The 14,169-nt window shown below is 42.6% G+C and overlaps 1 protein-coding gene across 1 annotated transcript; it reads left to right on the top strand.

Annotated features, from left to right (window-relative positions):
* The first annotated feature begins 361 nt into the window (after positions 1-361).
* RERGL (RERG like) lies at positions 362-13,674 on the top strand. The gene is made up of 5 exons (XM_090043556.1): positions 362-517; positions 1,604-1,660; positions 5,493-5,566; positions 9,181-9,329; positions 11,825-13,674. The coding sequence occupies exons 1-5, from the start codon at positions 466-468 to the stop codon at positions 12,105-12,107; spliced, it is 615 nt and encodes a 204-aa protein (XP_089899682.1). The 5' UTR covers positions 362-465; the 3' UTR covers positions 12,108-13,674.
* Positions 13,675-14,169: the final 495 nt, after the last annotated feature.

Genomic DNA, 14,169 nt, shown 5'->3' with positions numbered 1-14,169 from the left:
AAAAAGTCAGTCTAGGTTTAATAACATAAAAAAAATTTTTTTTTTGTTTGCAACTATCGAACTGGTCTAATAAAAAAGAAGGTGGTCTAGTTGCTTTAATAAAAGATTTTTAAGAAGATTTTAAAAAGATTTGCAACTATCTAATCGGTCGGATAAAAGAGGGCGGTGATTCCTTGCGCCTCCAGACCGACGCGGCTGCCACCTTCTCCCATCAGATCCGCAGTGACGATGTCAGATGTCTTTAAAAAAAGATCGGAGTACTTCTGAAAGAGACTTCCGGAAATCGGCTGCTTCTGTTTAAAGGAGGAAAGAGCGAGAAGGGGGCCCGCCGGGGCCGCGGCTCCGCCCCGAGGCTGTGGCGGGGCGGGGGCGGGAGCGGGAGCGGGAGCGGAGCCGGCTGCCTCCTCCCGCCTACAAAGCGGCGGCGCGGCGCGGGGAGCGAGAGGCTCGGGCGGGCTGGCGGGGATGAGCGAGGTGAAGCTGGCGGTGCTGGGCAGCGAGGGAGCCGGGAAGTCGGGTAAGGGGGCGCGGGCGCGGCGGGGCCGCCGGGGTCCTGGCAGAGGCTCCGCGCCCGCTTGGGCTTCCAGCCCTCTCTCCAAGTGAGACCAGGGAGTCAGAGCAGGCTCTTCGGGGAAATATGGTATGTTTTGTTACCTAAATAACCGGGGGAGGGGTTGGTCTTTGCCGGAGTTCAGGCGCAAGCAGCCTTCCTCAGGCTTTGGAGAGAGTTGCTGTGGGGCTGGCTGCGCTCCTAGAAGCCCACAAGCAAAAATGCAGGTCTGTGAAAACACAAATGCAAACAACTGTTGTCCCGCTGGTTGGGCGGCTAATGGGATTTACGATACTAAATCAACAAGAGTGCCCACGACTTTTTACTGAGTCAAACAGAAGATGCTTTTCAAACCTTGTCTGTTCCTATTAAATTTTTATAAATAAAATACCCCATACATTTTGATAGGGGCGAAGGGTTGATTTTTCTAGTTTGCCAGCCTAAGTACTCAGCCACGGGTTGTTGAGGTGGTAGACAGTGGGGGAGGAGGGGACACAGAGATGCTGACCTGGTGAAATAATCCAGCCAGTAAACTGGAGACGGGCTACCTGGGGGTCTCAGATGGCCGGCAGGCAGGAGTGTAGGTTGTAGTCACATTGGTCTAAGGACATGGGCAGATAAGGTTCTTGGGTAAATTTGATCATTGTTTATTAGACCGACTCCAGTAGTTGGAAAACTTCTTTACAAGCTTTCCGCAGGCAGGAGAGCACCCAAACCAACAGCAGACTCTCTCCAATGCCTGAAGAAGGGTGTTTGTGCCCCAAAGCTTGCAAAGAACAGTTTTTCCAACTATTTAGTTGGTCTAATAAAAGAAATTGTGTTTACCCAAAGAACGTATGTCCTTAGACCAACATGGCTACAAACCAATAATCAAGAAGTCAGGCACTTAGTTGGGCTGTTTTAGTCAGGGATGCTCCTGCCTGAAGCAGGGGGCTGGGCTGAAAGACCTGGGGAGGTTCCTCCCAGCCCTACTTCCCTGTGATTCCAAGGAGGGTGGAGGTCAGGCACCTAGATGTGTGCTCCAATTTAAAGCTGGGGTCTGTTATATTACAGCTCTGACCGTGAGGTTCCTCACCCGGCGCTTCATTGGGGAATACGCTTCCAATTCTGGTAAGCTCACCTTCAACCCTTGCCTCTGGTTTCTTTCCATGCTCTGGCACTAGTCTCCCCTCCAACCCTTGACCAAGGCACAGAAGCCCACAGAATGACTTTGAATTTGCTGTGACTTGTGAAGAAATAGGCCAGGAGTTTGCTAGAAGAGTGTTTCCTACTAATGGAATGGTTCTGTTCTACAAATTAAGGTGGTGGCAGATGACAGGACAAGTAGCAATGGTCTCAAGGTGCAGCATGGGAAGTTTAGGTTGGATATTAAGAAGAACTCTCTCAGGAGGAGGGTAGTAAAACACTGTAACAGGTTACCCAGAGATGTGGTGGAATCTCCATTCTTGGAGACTTTTAAGACCTGACTAGATAAACCCTTGGTTGGGATGATCTAGTTGGGGATGGTCCTGCTTTGAGCACGGGGTTGGACTAGAGACCTCCTGAGGTCCCTTCTAACTCTAATTTTCCGTAATTCTAAGTGTGTTGAACAGAGCAACAGAGGATGAGGAAATACTTTCTTGAAGTATTAGTAAAAGCCTCTTTACCAGACCAAAAAGTGTCTTGAAAATGGAAAATGAGGTTCAACACTTTTAAAAATAATGGTTTAAATTTGTCAAGTCTTTTTTTGTTGGTTTTAGATAGAAACACAAGAGCAAAGAGTAGAAGACAATATTTACAGTTTTGTAAAACATGTATAGAACAGGTAGGCCAACTAATGTAGCAATGAAATAAAGAGTTAAAAAAAGACAGAGATAAATAAAGTTAACTTGATCAAAAGTGCTGGATAGGTTGCTGTACGCTTCAGTCACAGAAAGACAATTTACTTTCTTCAAGTCATTTGGTTCTGCGTTCTCTATGGCTTCCGTCTGGAGCTTTCAATATAATCTTTCATCAGAAAACATTGATTAATTGAACCCAATGTTTTTGAAGCTCGCTAATGTTGATGGTACTTTCATTAGGACATAGTTCCTGGTTAAACCAGAGAAACACCCATGCTAGAGTACAGAATAGCGTGATCATCAGGATGCTCTTCTATAATGTAAGGAAATAGACAGTAGGGCTGTGCAAAATTTCACTGGCCATTTCATTTCAATGCAGTTTCGACTCATTTCGAGGTCCAAACAGCAAAATCAAAACAAAACAAAGGGCTTCAAAACAGCCTTGAAACAAAACGAGGCTAGTCAAAACATTTCGAAAGTCGAAACTTTTTGACCGTAGTGCTGGGGATGGAAGTAAGCCTGATCCAGCTGGGCTGACTCCCTGCCCCCATCTGATCCAGCACTGGGGATAGGGAGCTAGTCCAGCCAGGATATAGCAAAACACTGAAAGAGTTGAAATAGCCTCACTGTTTTGATGAAACAAAACAGAACAGCTGTTTCAAATCGAAATGAAATTCAATACAAAACACTGTTCCTTTGAAACCTTGAAACTCAAGGCAAAATGGAACAGTGCTGTTTTGTACAGCACTAATGGACAATACAAGGAGTTGAAGCTGGGTCAATTCCATCTTAAGAAGTACTCCTAATTACTGGGCTTTTGTGAGGTCTGCCTCTGCTTTTCCTGAAAGAGCTTTGAAATGTCTGTGTCATCCTGACATGGATTGAATTTCTCTGTTTTTGATCTTAACTTTTCATTGGATGAGACAAAGTCTTCCTATCCACTGCCATTTTTTTTGTAGACCCTATTAGCAGACCTCTTGTTCCAAAGAGCACTCTAAAGGAAAATGAATAAGTGGCCTTAAGTGACTTGTCTTCTCCAAAGTTCTTATTGAAGACTTTGAGAAAACAGCATGCATTAGGAGGGAGATTTTGAGAGACACAATGAACGAATACTTACCCAGTTCCACTGACTTTTTGCTATTACAGTAGCACTCCGGTGATGGACGAGGACTTGCACACTGTGCAAGCACAGATTGCAGAGCGTACAGTCTTCTAAAACCAGATCATATTTTTTTTTTGCAAAGGAACTATAGAATGTTCTTCAGGGGACATTTACATTTTAAAAGCCTTGTGTATTTGTAAGCAGAAGCTTGCCCTGTGCAAATACTGCTTGAAAATAATTGTTGGCCCCCTTTTAGGGCAACTAATGGGATCACAATACTAAATCAACAAAACGGCCCACAATATTTTATTGGAATCAAAAAGAGGATAAGTTTTGAAACTTTTGTGTTCCTATTACGTTTTTTAATTAATTAAAGTTTTGATAGCGGTACAGGTTTGATTTTTGTAGTTTGCCAACCTAAATACTAAGCCAAGGGTCTTGAAGTGGTGAAATGTAAACTACTTAAGACATGGCATGTGAGGCTGCAGCTCTTCCTGAGGACTAATTTGGCCATGGAGACTTAGGTAATTTACACACATTCTCTGGAATGTGTGCGTTGGTGGTGGTGGGGGATGCTTTTATTAGAGCAGCTCCAAGAGCCACTTTAATTAAAACACTTGGAGCATCTCTTGTATTAGCACCCCTGCTCTTCAAAACAGAGGCGGGGGGCACTTCATCTAAAACTTGTTGAACGAGTTCTATATAAAGCACCCCTGCCACCATTTTGAAGCATGGGGATGTGATATACAAGATGCAGGAGGCTGCTGGAGTACAGTAGTTGTCACGGTCCAGCAGACTTGATTAATTGAGCCTGCTCTGATGCACTGGAATTAGGGCATCAGAGCAGCCTCCCTGCTTGTGAATAGGTACCCTTAGTCTCACCTAGGCTCCTTCTAGCCTTGTAATTTTTCATGCTTTTAACATTGCTGGTACCACTGGTTCAGCACTAGATCGAGTACTAACTACTGTACAAATACAAAGCTCAGGGTGTAAGCATTGCACCTAATAGTAAGTATCATTTTTTTTGCATATAACACACCTTTTCTCCGAAAACCCAGCTGCTGGGAACTTGAGTGCACAATATATGAGAAGAAATACGGTAATAGCAGTTTCTGTTGCTTAAGGTTCAGCCAGGTTAAAGCAAAAGTAGTCTGTGTGTGGTCCACAGGGAGCAGAACAATGAGCAGGCTTAGCTCTCTTGCTACTGCTACTCAGTTACTACAAGGAAAGTTCTTTCTGTCTTCATTATGTCTTTGAAAAAACAACATGAATATATTATTCTGGGGTGTATTATATGTGAGAAAATATGGTATCTGTGAGATAAGCACCGAAGCACAGACTGGTACAATACTTGACTTTATAAGTACAAAGCGATATGGTTTGTGTGACAGAAGCTCATATCAACACAATGTGTAATACTACATATAATTAACCTGGATTAAAATATATATAAACTTTGTATATGGTTTCTCATATGTGATGTACAATCTGAAACAGCAAAGATAAAGGGAACATTAACATTTAATTTTTCAAATGTTCTTTTCCTCTTCCCTTCACTCACAGTCAGCACCTGCTCCCATCAAATCGGCAGTTATGATGTCAGATCCCCTAAAAAATTTAGAGTAGTTATGAAAGGACTTTGGAAAATTCCATAATATGTATAATTCAGAAACACTAGCCGGGCATCCTCTTTCCTGCTTCCTATTCCAAAAGACAAGTACTACATTGTGCAAACATTCTTGCACATCAGAATACTGACTGGAGTACCACAGTGGAATGGAGCCTGGCCAGCCATTAGCTGAGGGACACCATTAAAGATTGGATAATTCACTAGGTGCATAACAATGGTGTGGGTTTACTTCTCAATAAAAATTCAAGTGCTACCAGTGGTTTGTTGGACCTGCGGGTTACACCAGTATTGCAAATCTTATGGTTCTCCACTGATACCACAATGGTTTCAACCCTGGTTTTTGCCATGCTTGATCACGCTGATGCTCATTTTATGCCATGTGTTTTGTAGAATGCATCTATACTAAACACCTGTGTCTGGATGGGAGACAAACACATCTGGAAATTTATGACCCTTGTTCACAGGTAAACATAACAGAGCCAAGTGATTCTTAACAGTTATTTCTTGAGGAGTGGAGTGGCTGAGAAAATGTAATTTACCATTAGTAATGGAAATGGGATGCAGAAATTCCTCTAATAATGGATATGTAGCTCCCAGAACACACTGTTCAGAGCACTATCCAGCTTAAGAGAATGCACCCTCCATTGTATTTTCTTGTCAGCATGTTAGTATTTTGGCATATTATATGAATGGGAACTCAAACTGGCAAATTATAAAGTAAAATTCAATATGAAGTAGTTTGTGTGTTTTTTTTTTTGTTTTTTTTTGTTTTTTTTAACTATAGAGGAGCAAAATGGATTACAGGAGTTTGTATAGTGTCCCCAAGTCTCTACTGAAGGGTTAATATATTGTTTATTTTTCAAATTGAAATAGTCAATAGGCGGTTTCTGATAATTGATGCCTTATTAGTGCAGATCAGATCTGAGGATACTAGTAATGCAGGCATCCCCTTTACTGGGCTTTATTCTGACTGAATAAAACACCTCTGAGTTGGGTATTTGTAGTCACTTTATTCTTTTCTCTGTTTATGGTTAATACAAATATCTAAAAATAATATATGGTGATGGGGTGGTATACACACCTTCACAAACGAGCCAACTCAGTCCCAGCTGTATTATGTGCCTCTGTGGACTTGCCCTGTCCTAAATACGCTGTTTATTATACAGACCCAGAATGATATCATCAAGGGTATGTGGGCTAGAGTCAAGAATCTGTAGTCAGACAACACAGAAGAAAGAGAGGGGTAGAGAGGTCCATTTCCTCCTACCCTTCTCAAATCCCATATGGAATCTAAGTGAATATTAATATATGTGCAAACTAGATATTAGTAAAGCTTGACATTACCTTTTCTGCTGCTGCTGTGGAGGTGCATGCCTTCTTTCTCAGGTCAGTGGGAACCAGAAGAAGCCACAGTAACTTGTCTCCGTTGGCTTCCTGTTGTTCAGGAGCTGGAGAAAAGCAACTTGCCACTCGCAAGTAGACATGGGACCTCTAAACAAATAGCCTCAGTGTCCTGTGGCTCCCTGAGTCCACGTACATCTAGAAATGCAACTGTTGCCCATGATTCAGGTGGACATCATGGTTTGGGGAACTTCTGCTCCTCTGAGCATTGTGGAGTCCCTTATATCTTGGCTCCCTCATATGCCAAGTTTGGTAACATTTTTCTAAAAGTGGGTGCCTTCCCAACTTGAACAGAACTAGCAGAAACTCATTCACTTGGACATCTTTTGGTGAGAAACTTTTTTGATCCTTTAAGATCTGAGCTGCACACAGAACTAAATTAAACTTTGCCAAAGAAGGGAAACTTGCCCAAAAATTGTATTGGTGAAGTCACCCTGGTGAAAGGTTGTAGTAAAGGCAAATCTACAGTAGTCAGAGCCTCTCTGATTACCATTTCAGTTAGACATAGGTCAACCGAATTTTCTATAAATAACAGTGATGAATATATCAGGAACCTAGAGAATTATGTACATTGTGGCTTCCACTAGCTTCAGCATTGACAATGATTTTGCTGAACTGTTGGAACCACAGAACAATGAACCAGCTTGTCTTACTAGATTTGAGAAACACAGCATTTCTATAATCAATTGGAAAAAAGGTCAGTTTTATATTACCCTGAGTATGGGTGTACAGTTGTATTATTTCCATTTAATTGCTTCAGTAACAAAATTGGGACTGCACAGCTTACAGGTGCATGCAGTTGTAAGAGGGCTAAGGCCTAAAGATCTGGAGCCAAATATATCTTCTGTGTATGACATCTACTCTGTTCCTTCATAGATTGACATCTTTAAACTATTCAATGTGGAAAGCAACAACACTATCCTTTTTAACCTTATACCTATACTGTGACAGGTCATTATAGGGAGCAGCACCAAGGAAACATACCTTGCCCACTTTCTCCCAGTCTGACACATACTACAGGCCAAAGGAAATGTAACTTGGTCACTATTAGGGATGTACTGGGCATGCCTGATGACGCTTTCATGAGCACACCTAAGCCTAAGAGCTATTTGGGACATAGGGGAAAAAGTGGTTACTTTTCCTTTCTTTCAGCATTGGGTACATAGGGAGGGGGGCAAGTGGGAGGATGGCAGGGGGGGGTGTTTTCAGGGCAGCACTCTCAAATATCATCCTGATATATGAGAGACATGCCCTGGCTATCGGGTATGTTGCTGCTCTCTTCCTGTAGAGCACTTTCAGCACTTGTGAAAAGGCCATTCTATTTTGCTCAAACAGAAGAAGGCCTTATTTATTTTGTTAAATCATCTGAGGACTTCCTCCCACCTATGTCACAAATAGCTTCTTTTTATTATCTTCAGCACAATTGGCACCAGTCTTTTCTACTTAAATATCACATTGGTGGTGTGTTGACTTCCTTTGATGCCTTCTTGTTTTGAATTCACTTTACCTTTTCTCCATTTAGGTTTTCCTTTCTACCCTGGCTTTCACTCCCACTATACTGTACTCACTACCCTGCATTAATTAACTAACTGTCCCTTGCTGCCCGCCTCTCCCCTCCTCCCAAATGTACATTCTTATCTACTGAAGGGCAAATCTATTTTCCAAGGCTTTAGGGAAGTTAAGGGAGAAAGTTAGGGTAAGAAAATAAAAGATTTATTAAACTATTTTCTTTTCTACGTTTTAATTTTTTACTCCAGAAAGAAAAATGTTGCTCTATAGTATAGCAAATGACTGTCTGAGATCTGAGTTTGGGAATAACTGGACCTCTTCTTGTGCTTGAAAATGGCATAGGAGACATTCAGCTAAAACCCCTCTCAGGTTGTATGATTTGGCTGATTGGTGCCAGACAATGCTTTGGAATTTTGGGGGTATTTTTTAAATAATACTGAAAATAAATTGTTTATTTAGCTCAGTTTTGCCATCCACATTAGCACAGATGTGTTTTTACAGCTGATTTCTATAAATCAGATCCAGCAGCAGTTTTCCAGTAGAAAAGGGCTAAAGAGGCTTAAGTCCCCCTCACTAATATTTGGGCATCTGTGTCAGTCTTGACAGAGCCAGCTACAGCTTGACAGACTTTCCTCTTTATACTCTTGGATGAATACTTATGGACTTGGACACTACCAAGAAAGTATATAGAGGAAATGGGGTGGGAACAAGGAGCTTATCAAACAACAGTTGGCAAATTCACTATATTAAGATGACTAGAAAACATATTTGTAAAATCTAAACAAATACTTATGGCCAAAATATCACTCTCACTCACTTTGATGTAGATTTAGAGTGACTCCTCTACAGTCAGTGGAGCAGAGTTGAGCCATAAAACTTTTCTAATGATTGAACCTCCAGAAGTGTTCAGAGTTCACTGGAACACTGTTAATATATTCATTAGGAAAGTCATCTGCAGTGACATTCATATATTAGTTGTACTGCAGAAACTCTTGTGAGCTTTTGGGAGCCCCAGAGCCTTGTACATTATAATCTGTAACAGCACATAGGTTTGTTAAAGTAAAAGACTTTCACTTTACAGATCTATTTTTAAATGTATATTCACAGAGAGAATCTGACAACAATAACTGTGTCTTGCCATTACCATATGCACTTTCTTACCTTTCAGCCCCGAAAAGGAAAGTTGTCCCTCACCAATGAACTGCACTGGGCTGATGGATTTGTCATAGTTTATGACATCAGTGACAGAACTTCATTTGCATTTGCAAAGGCATTGCTGTACAGGATACGAGAGTCTCCTGTAGGAGCCTTTAAAAAGTAAGTGGCATTGTGATTGTGACTGTTATGTCTCATTTTAACCCACAAAAAGATAAGTCTGCCTGCAAGCTTCAGGCATCCTAGCAACAATTAATATTAAAGTCTGCATGATAGAAACACCCCAGCAATAATCAATTCAGCAGCCAAACGAAATCCATTCCACTTCACTCAAATCCAAGGCAATTCAAGTTTTTCATTCTTGTTTCACATGTGAACCATACTTTTATACTAGATATCATTTAAAAGTAAAACAAAACAAAATAAAAATACTTCATCGACCAAGATTAGATGCTGAAACTTAGTTTCTCTTATTACTAGTGTCATTGCTGTAACAAGTACCTACTGATCTAGTAAGAAAATGCTAGTATAACACAACTGGGGAGAATCTGGCATTAGAAATTCATCTTAGCCTATGTTCATGGAAGTAACACCAACTCAATTTGCTTCCTACAGCAAATGGTTTTAACTAGATTACTAGCATGTGGTAGGAATTAATTAATTAATTAAGAAAGGTGTCTCTTGTGATATTTCCAATATTTAGCATACAATGCATGTACAATTGACCCAGGAAAACACAACCTGAGGAGTATCTTGTATAAATAAAATGTGACTTGTCAACACTGCCTGCTGTAGTTTCTTATACTAGATTTCTCATGATTGAATCGTTTTAGCAAGAGACTTGGAACTGAGATTCCTGGATTTTCCAGTAATACACGGACATTGTGATGTTAGGCTTGTTTTTTTTAATTTAGTTACATTTGACAACCAGGTGCACTTGTACACGTGATGCTATTACTATGTACACATGATGAAAATGTCACTGTGGCTTAATGGTGTCACACTGTACATGTGCAAGAATGTGGGGGGTTTAAAATGAGTTTGCAACATTGGAAATGAAACTACATCCCAATGCAGTTTAGTTTACAATGTTGCAAGTTGCAATGATGCAGTTGTCAGCTTGTTCCTGGCTGCTGGAGAGGTGGGCAGGTTCTGCAGAAAAAAAGGATCAGGCTTCTCACTGCTTCTGCCTTTAGCAGATTCCTTCAGCTGGCAGGACACCTGAAGCCACCCAGGAATGGGCTGGCTTACCCCTGGGGCAGTGTAGGAAGGTGGCAGGAGGGCAGCTAGAGAAAGTGGCAGAGACAGTCCAGGGGCGCTGGAAGCCCAGGCGGGTTGCTAGCTGGCTAGGTGCTGCCTTAACTCGGAGCTACCTAATCCAATGCTTCCCTGAGCCTGTCTGGGCTTCCTGCACCCTCAGCACTGTCCCTGCCACTGTCCCTCGCCACCAGCACACCCAGCTCTGCCCTCCTGCCACCTCCCTGCACTGCCCCAGGGGCAAGCTGAGTGTGCTGGCAGCCAGAGAAGGTAGCAGGAATGGTGTATGGGGTTCTGGAAGCCCAGACAGACTTGGAAAAGCACTGAATCAGGCATCTGTGAGCTGGGGCAGCATCTGGCTAGCAAGCATCCTGCCCAGGCTTCTAGCACCCCAGGCACCATCCCTGCTGCCTTCTCTGGCTGCCAACAAACCCAGCCACCCTCCTGCTGCCTTTTTGCACTGCCCCAGAGGTAAGCCAGCCCATTCCCAGGCAACTCCAGGTGTCCTGCCAGCTGCAGGAGCCTGCTGAAGGCAGAAGCAGTGAGGTGCCTGACCCTTAAATTTTTGGAGAAGCCTGCTCTCCTCTCCTGTGGCCAGGGTTTGAGCTGTCAGTGGATTGAGTGGCCCCTGAGCTGTGCTCCCTCCCCCCACCTCGAGTCCTTCCCTCCACAGTCTTGGCATCCCCTGGGGCCATTCAGGTGGGCTGCTAGCAGTCCAGGTGCTGCCCCAGCTCGGTGTTGGGGAAGAGTTGGATTGGACCAGGTGCTGCCTCTGAGTTGGGGCAGCACCCAGCCTGCTAGCAACCCACCCAGTTGGCCCTAGGGGGGGTGCTGCTGCCATGTAGGGAAGGACTGGGGCATCCCACAACTCGGGGGGGCCACTCAGCCCAGTGGCAGCTCATCCCCCTCGGCAGCTGGCAGGCTCTGGCTCCGCCAAAAAAAAAAAAAAGGATTGGACCCCTCACCATAATATAAACGGAAAAATTGAAATGGTGGTTTTCAATTAAAAACCCATTGTTTCAATTTAGGAGGCATAGAATAAAATCCTGGCCTATCACATATACAGGCAACCCAGGAGTTAACAATGTATTCTCTTACACAGACTCAGGAGCTAGAGCAAGTTTATTTTCTTTCTTTCAATATATGAACTATTTACTTAAATTTTCTTTTCAGACTGACTAAAAAAAGCAACTATAATACTGAGAATTTATTTCCCTATTAGAGATGTTGGGAGCCATAACTGATTGTAAAGTACTTTGAGAATCTAATTGTCATTCTGGGGAATAACATAAAGTTAAGAGAGAGTTTTATGGTCTATCTGTGTTTTATTTGCATGAATAATAGACAAAACCAGACACAACACAGTATTTTTGAAGGCTTTTCTCTAACCTTGATTTCAGAGTGGTAGAGTCACCTGTGTTCCTCGTTGGTAATAAACAGGATCTATGTCATATGAGAGAAGTTGGCTGGAACGAAGGACAAAAGCTGGCAATGGAAAACAAATGCCAGTTCTGTGAACTGTCTGCAGCAGAGCATTATCAGGAGGTGACAACAATGTTCACAAAAGCCCTGAGAAACATTACCACAAACTTCAAAGTCAAAGAGAAGAGATGCTTGAGTGGGTCAAAGTCAATGGCCAAACTGATCAACAGTATGTTTGGGAAAAGGAGGAAGTCTGTGTAATAGATAGCCATATGAGACAGTCTTATGAGAACCAGGCTACAAGAACACACTGAAGCACTGCAACAGTAGACCAGACACAGTGCTTTGATTCATCCAATGCATTTAAAAGGTCCCTATATGAAGGGATGATACATGATAGTAGACTCCAAAGATAAGAAGCAATGTAATCCAGTGAACAGGGTACTACTGTAGGACTCAAGGCCTGGGTTTTATTTCCAGCTCTCCTACTGATGTGCTGTGGCATTAGTACAGTAACTTCACCTCTGAGCTACTGCTTCCAATACTTTGTCTCATCTATATAAATTATGGGCTCTTGGCAGGAGGGGCTTCTCTTACTTTATATTTATGTAGTGCTTATCAACATCAGTGCCTTCATTTTGGCTGGAGCTTCTGGGTTATTACCTGTCAGCTCTGCATTCCTGAGGGAGCCCTGGCACCCAGCTTGCTGAACTTACAAAGGACTTTTTCTATCCCCCCCCACCACCACCCCCACACCCCTAATCTACCCAGAACTAAGCAGAAGAAAAGTTTAATAGGCATCTCAGGGCATATTTTTCCTGGTCCTAGTATAGAAGGCCTGTTTAAACGTGATTGACTAAAACTTGGTTGCTGGGTTAGGGAACGCTGAGGCAAGAGACTGAGTCAGAGGGGGTATGGGCAACATTTGAACAATGGTTTAGGGTTCATCACAGTATCCAGTCTGTTGGACCTCTGACCACAAGTGCTGTCATACTTTCCCTAGGATGACTGGTGGAAGTTCTCCCCACAAAGTTTATGAACACTTCAAGTAATCCCCTTAACTGTTAAAAGACTACAGGAAGATCTGAAAGTCATGCTAAGTTGAGGCTTATTCACAACAAGTAAAGTACAAAACACTGATGCTAACTTCACAGTGCAAGCATAGCTAGGCCACCTGAGAAGAAACAATGTGGTATCCCTTCAAGTATATCTTCTATATTCATAATAATTTCAAGCTGGCTCCTAGGTGTCCGGTTATGCCTTAAAACTTCATGTTTTTCCTGGTTATTAATCAGTTTCATGAGATGTTCCAAACCAGATACCTTTTTCAGTGACAAGGGGTTAATTCATTTAAATTGGAACTGTTTATATAACAGGATTTTCCCTGTCCATTATGGCTTGGGACCCTCTTGATTTACATAATTAAAAGAATGCTTTGAAGAGACTGGACTAAGGGTATAAGAAAGCTGTAAAAGCAGCAAACAGCGTGCTTCAAGAGGGAGAAATCTCTCTGACACCATCCGCTGTTGTTCTTGAGAAGCTGGGATAAACAGACAGTCTCTTTCCATCACCTGCTTAACCTTCAATGATCATGCTAGGAACTTTGCCTGTCAACAAAACGTCCAAGTGCTTTGAAGTGGTGAGATCCCAGATCTCTCTCTCTCCGCATAGCTTTCTGAACTTGAATTTTATTTATTCCCTAAATACTCAAGTGAACCAGGGTAATATTGTGATAGTCTCTGTTTGTTTTTCCTTGCATGGATATTATCCATATACTTGGCAATAAATAACTTTTATAATCAAACTGGTGGTAACCAGATGTATTTTTCTTTCTCTACTTCCCCATTTGCTCTGCAGCAACACTTCTTTTACCTAAGCCAAAGTTCCCTGTGAAGCCCATAAATACTGTGGGGTCCACTTATCAAGAGGCTACCACTACTAGGACAGTTAGGGCAAAAGATTGGGATGTGCTGAGTTTGACACACATAAGGGAATCAGCTGATTGACCCAGTTTGGTTCAGACATGCCCCAATGAACTGAATGCTGGCCCATGAGGGTGTCAGCTGGACACCCAGCCTGATTCAGAGGTAGTCTGTTCACTTGTATCTGACTGCATTTTATTGTTGCCCAGATAAACTGATTCCTGGCATATGAAGGTGTTAGCTTGTACATGCTGATCAATCTGGCCGTGTCAGGCATGTCATGTTAATCTGCATATGCATTTGACTGATTTGGTGGTTGGGGAAACCCAGCCTCATTGACACCGAGTCCTGCAAGATAGCACCATTGGGGGTGAAGACTTGCATAAGGAAGAAATATAGCT

Source organism: Crocodylus siamensis, chromosome 4, assembly GCF_052110815.1.
Source record: "Crocodylus siamensis isolate JL-2025a chromosome 4, ASM5211081v1, whole genome shotgun sequence".
Classification (NCBI taxonomy): domain Eukaryota; kingdom Metazoa; phylum Chordata; order Crocodylia; family Crocodylidae; genus Crocodylus; species Crocodylus siamensis.
The sequence above is the reverse complement of the archived record's forward strand: the minus strand, read 5'-3'. Positions and strand labels throughout refer to the sequence as shown.

Coding starts and splice junctions, on each gene's coding strand:
- RERGL (XM_090043556.1), top strand. CDS start 466: ATGAGCGAGGTGAAGCTGGCGGTGCTGGGCAGCGAGGGAGCCGGGAAG. Junction 1,661..5,492: donor GGAATACGCTTCCAATTCTG/GTAAGCTCACCT, acceptor TGTGTTTTGTAG/AATGCATCTATACTAAACAC. Junction 9,330..11,824: donor CCTGTAGGAGCCTTTAAAAA/GTAAGTGGCATT, acceptor CCTTGATTTCAG/AGTGGTAGAGTCACCTGTGT.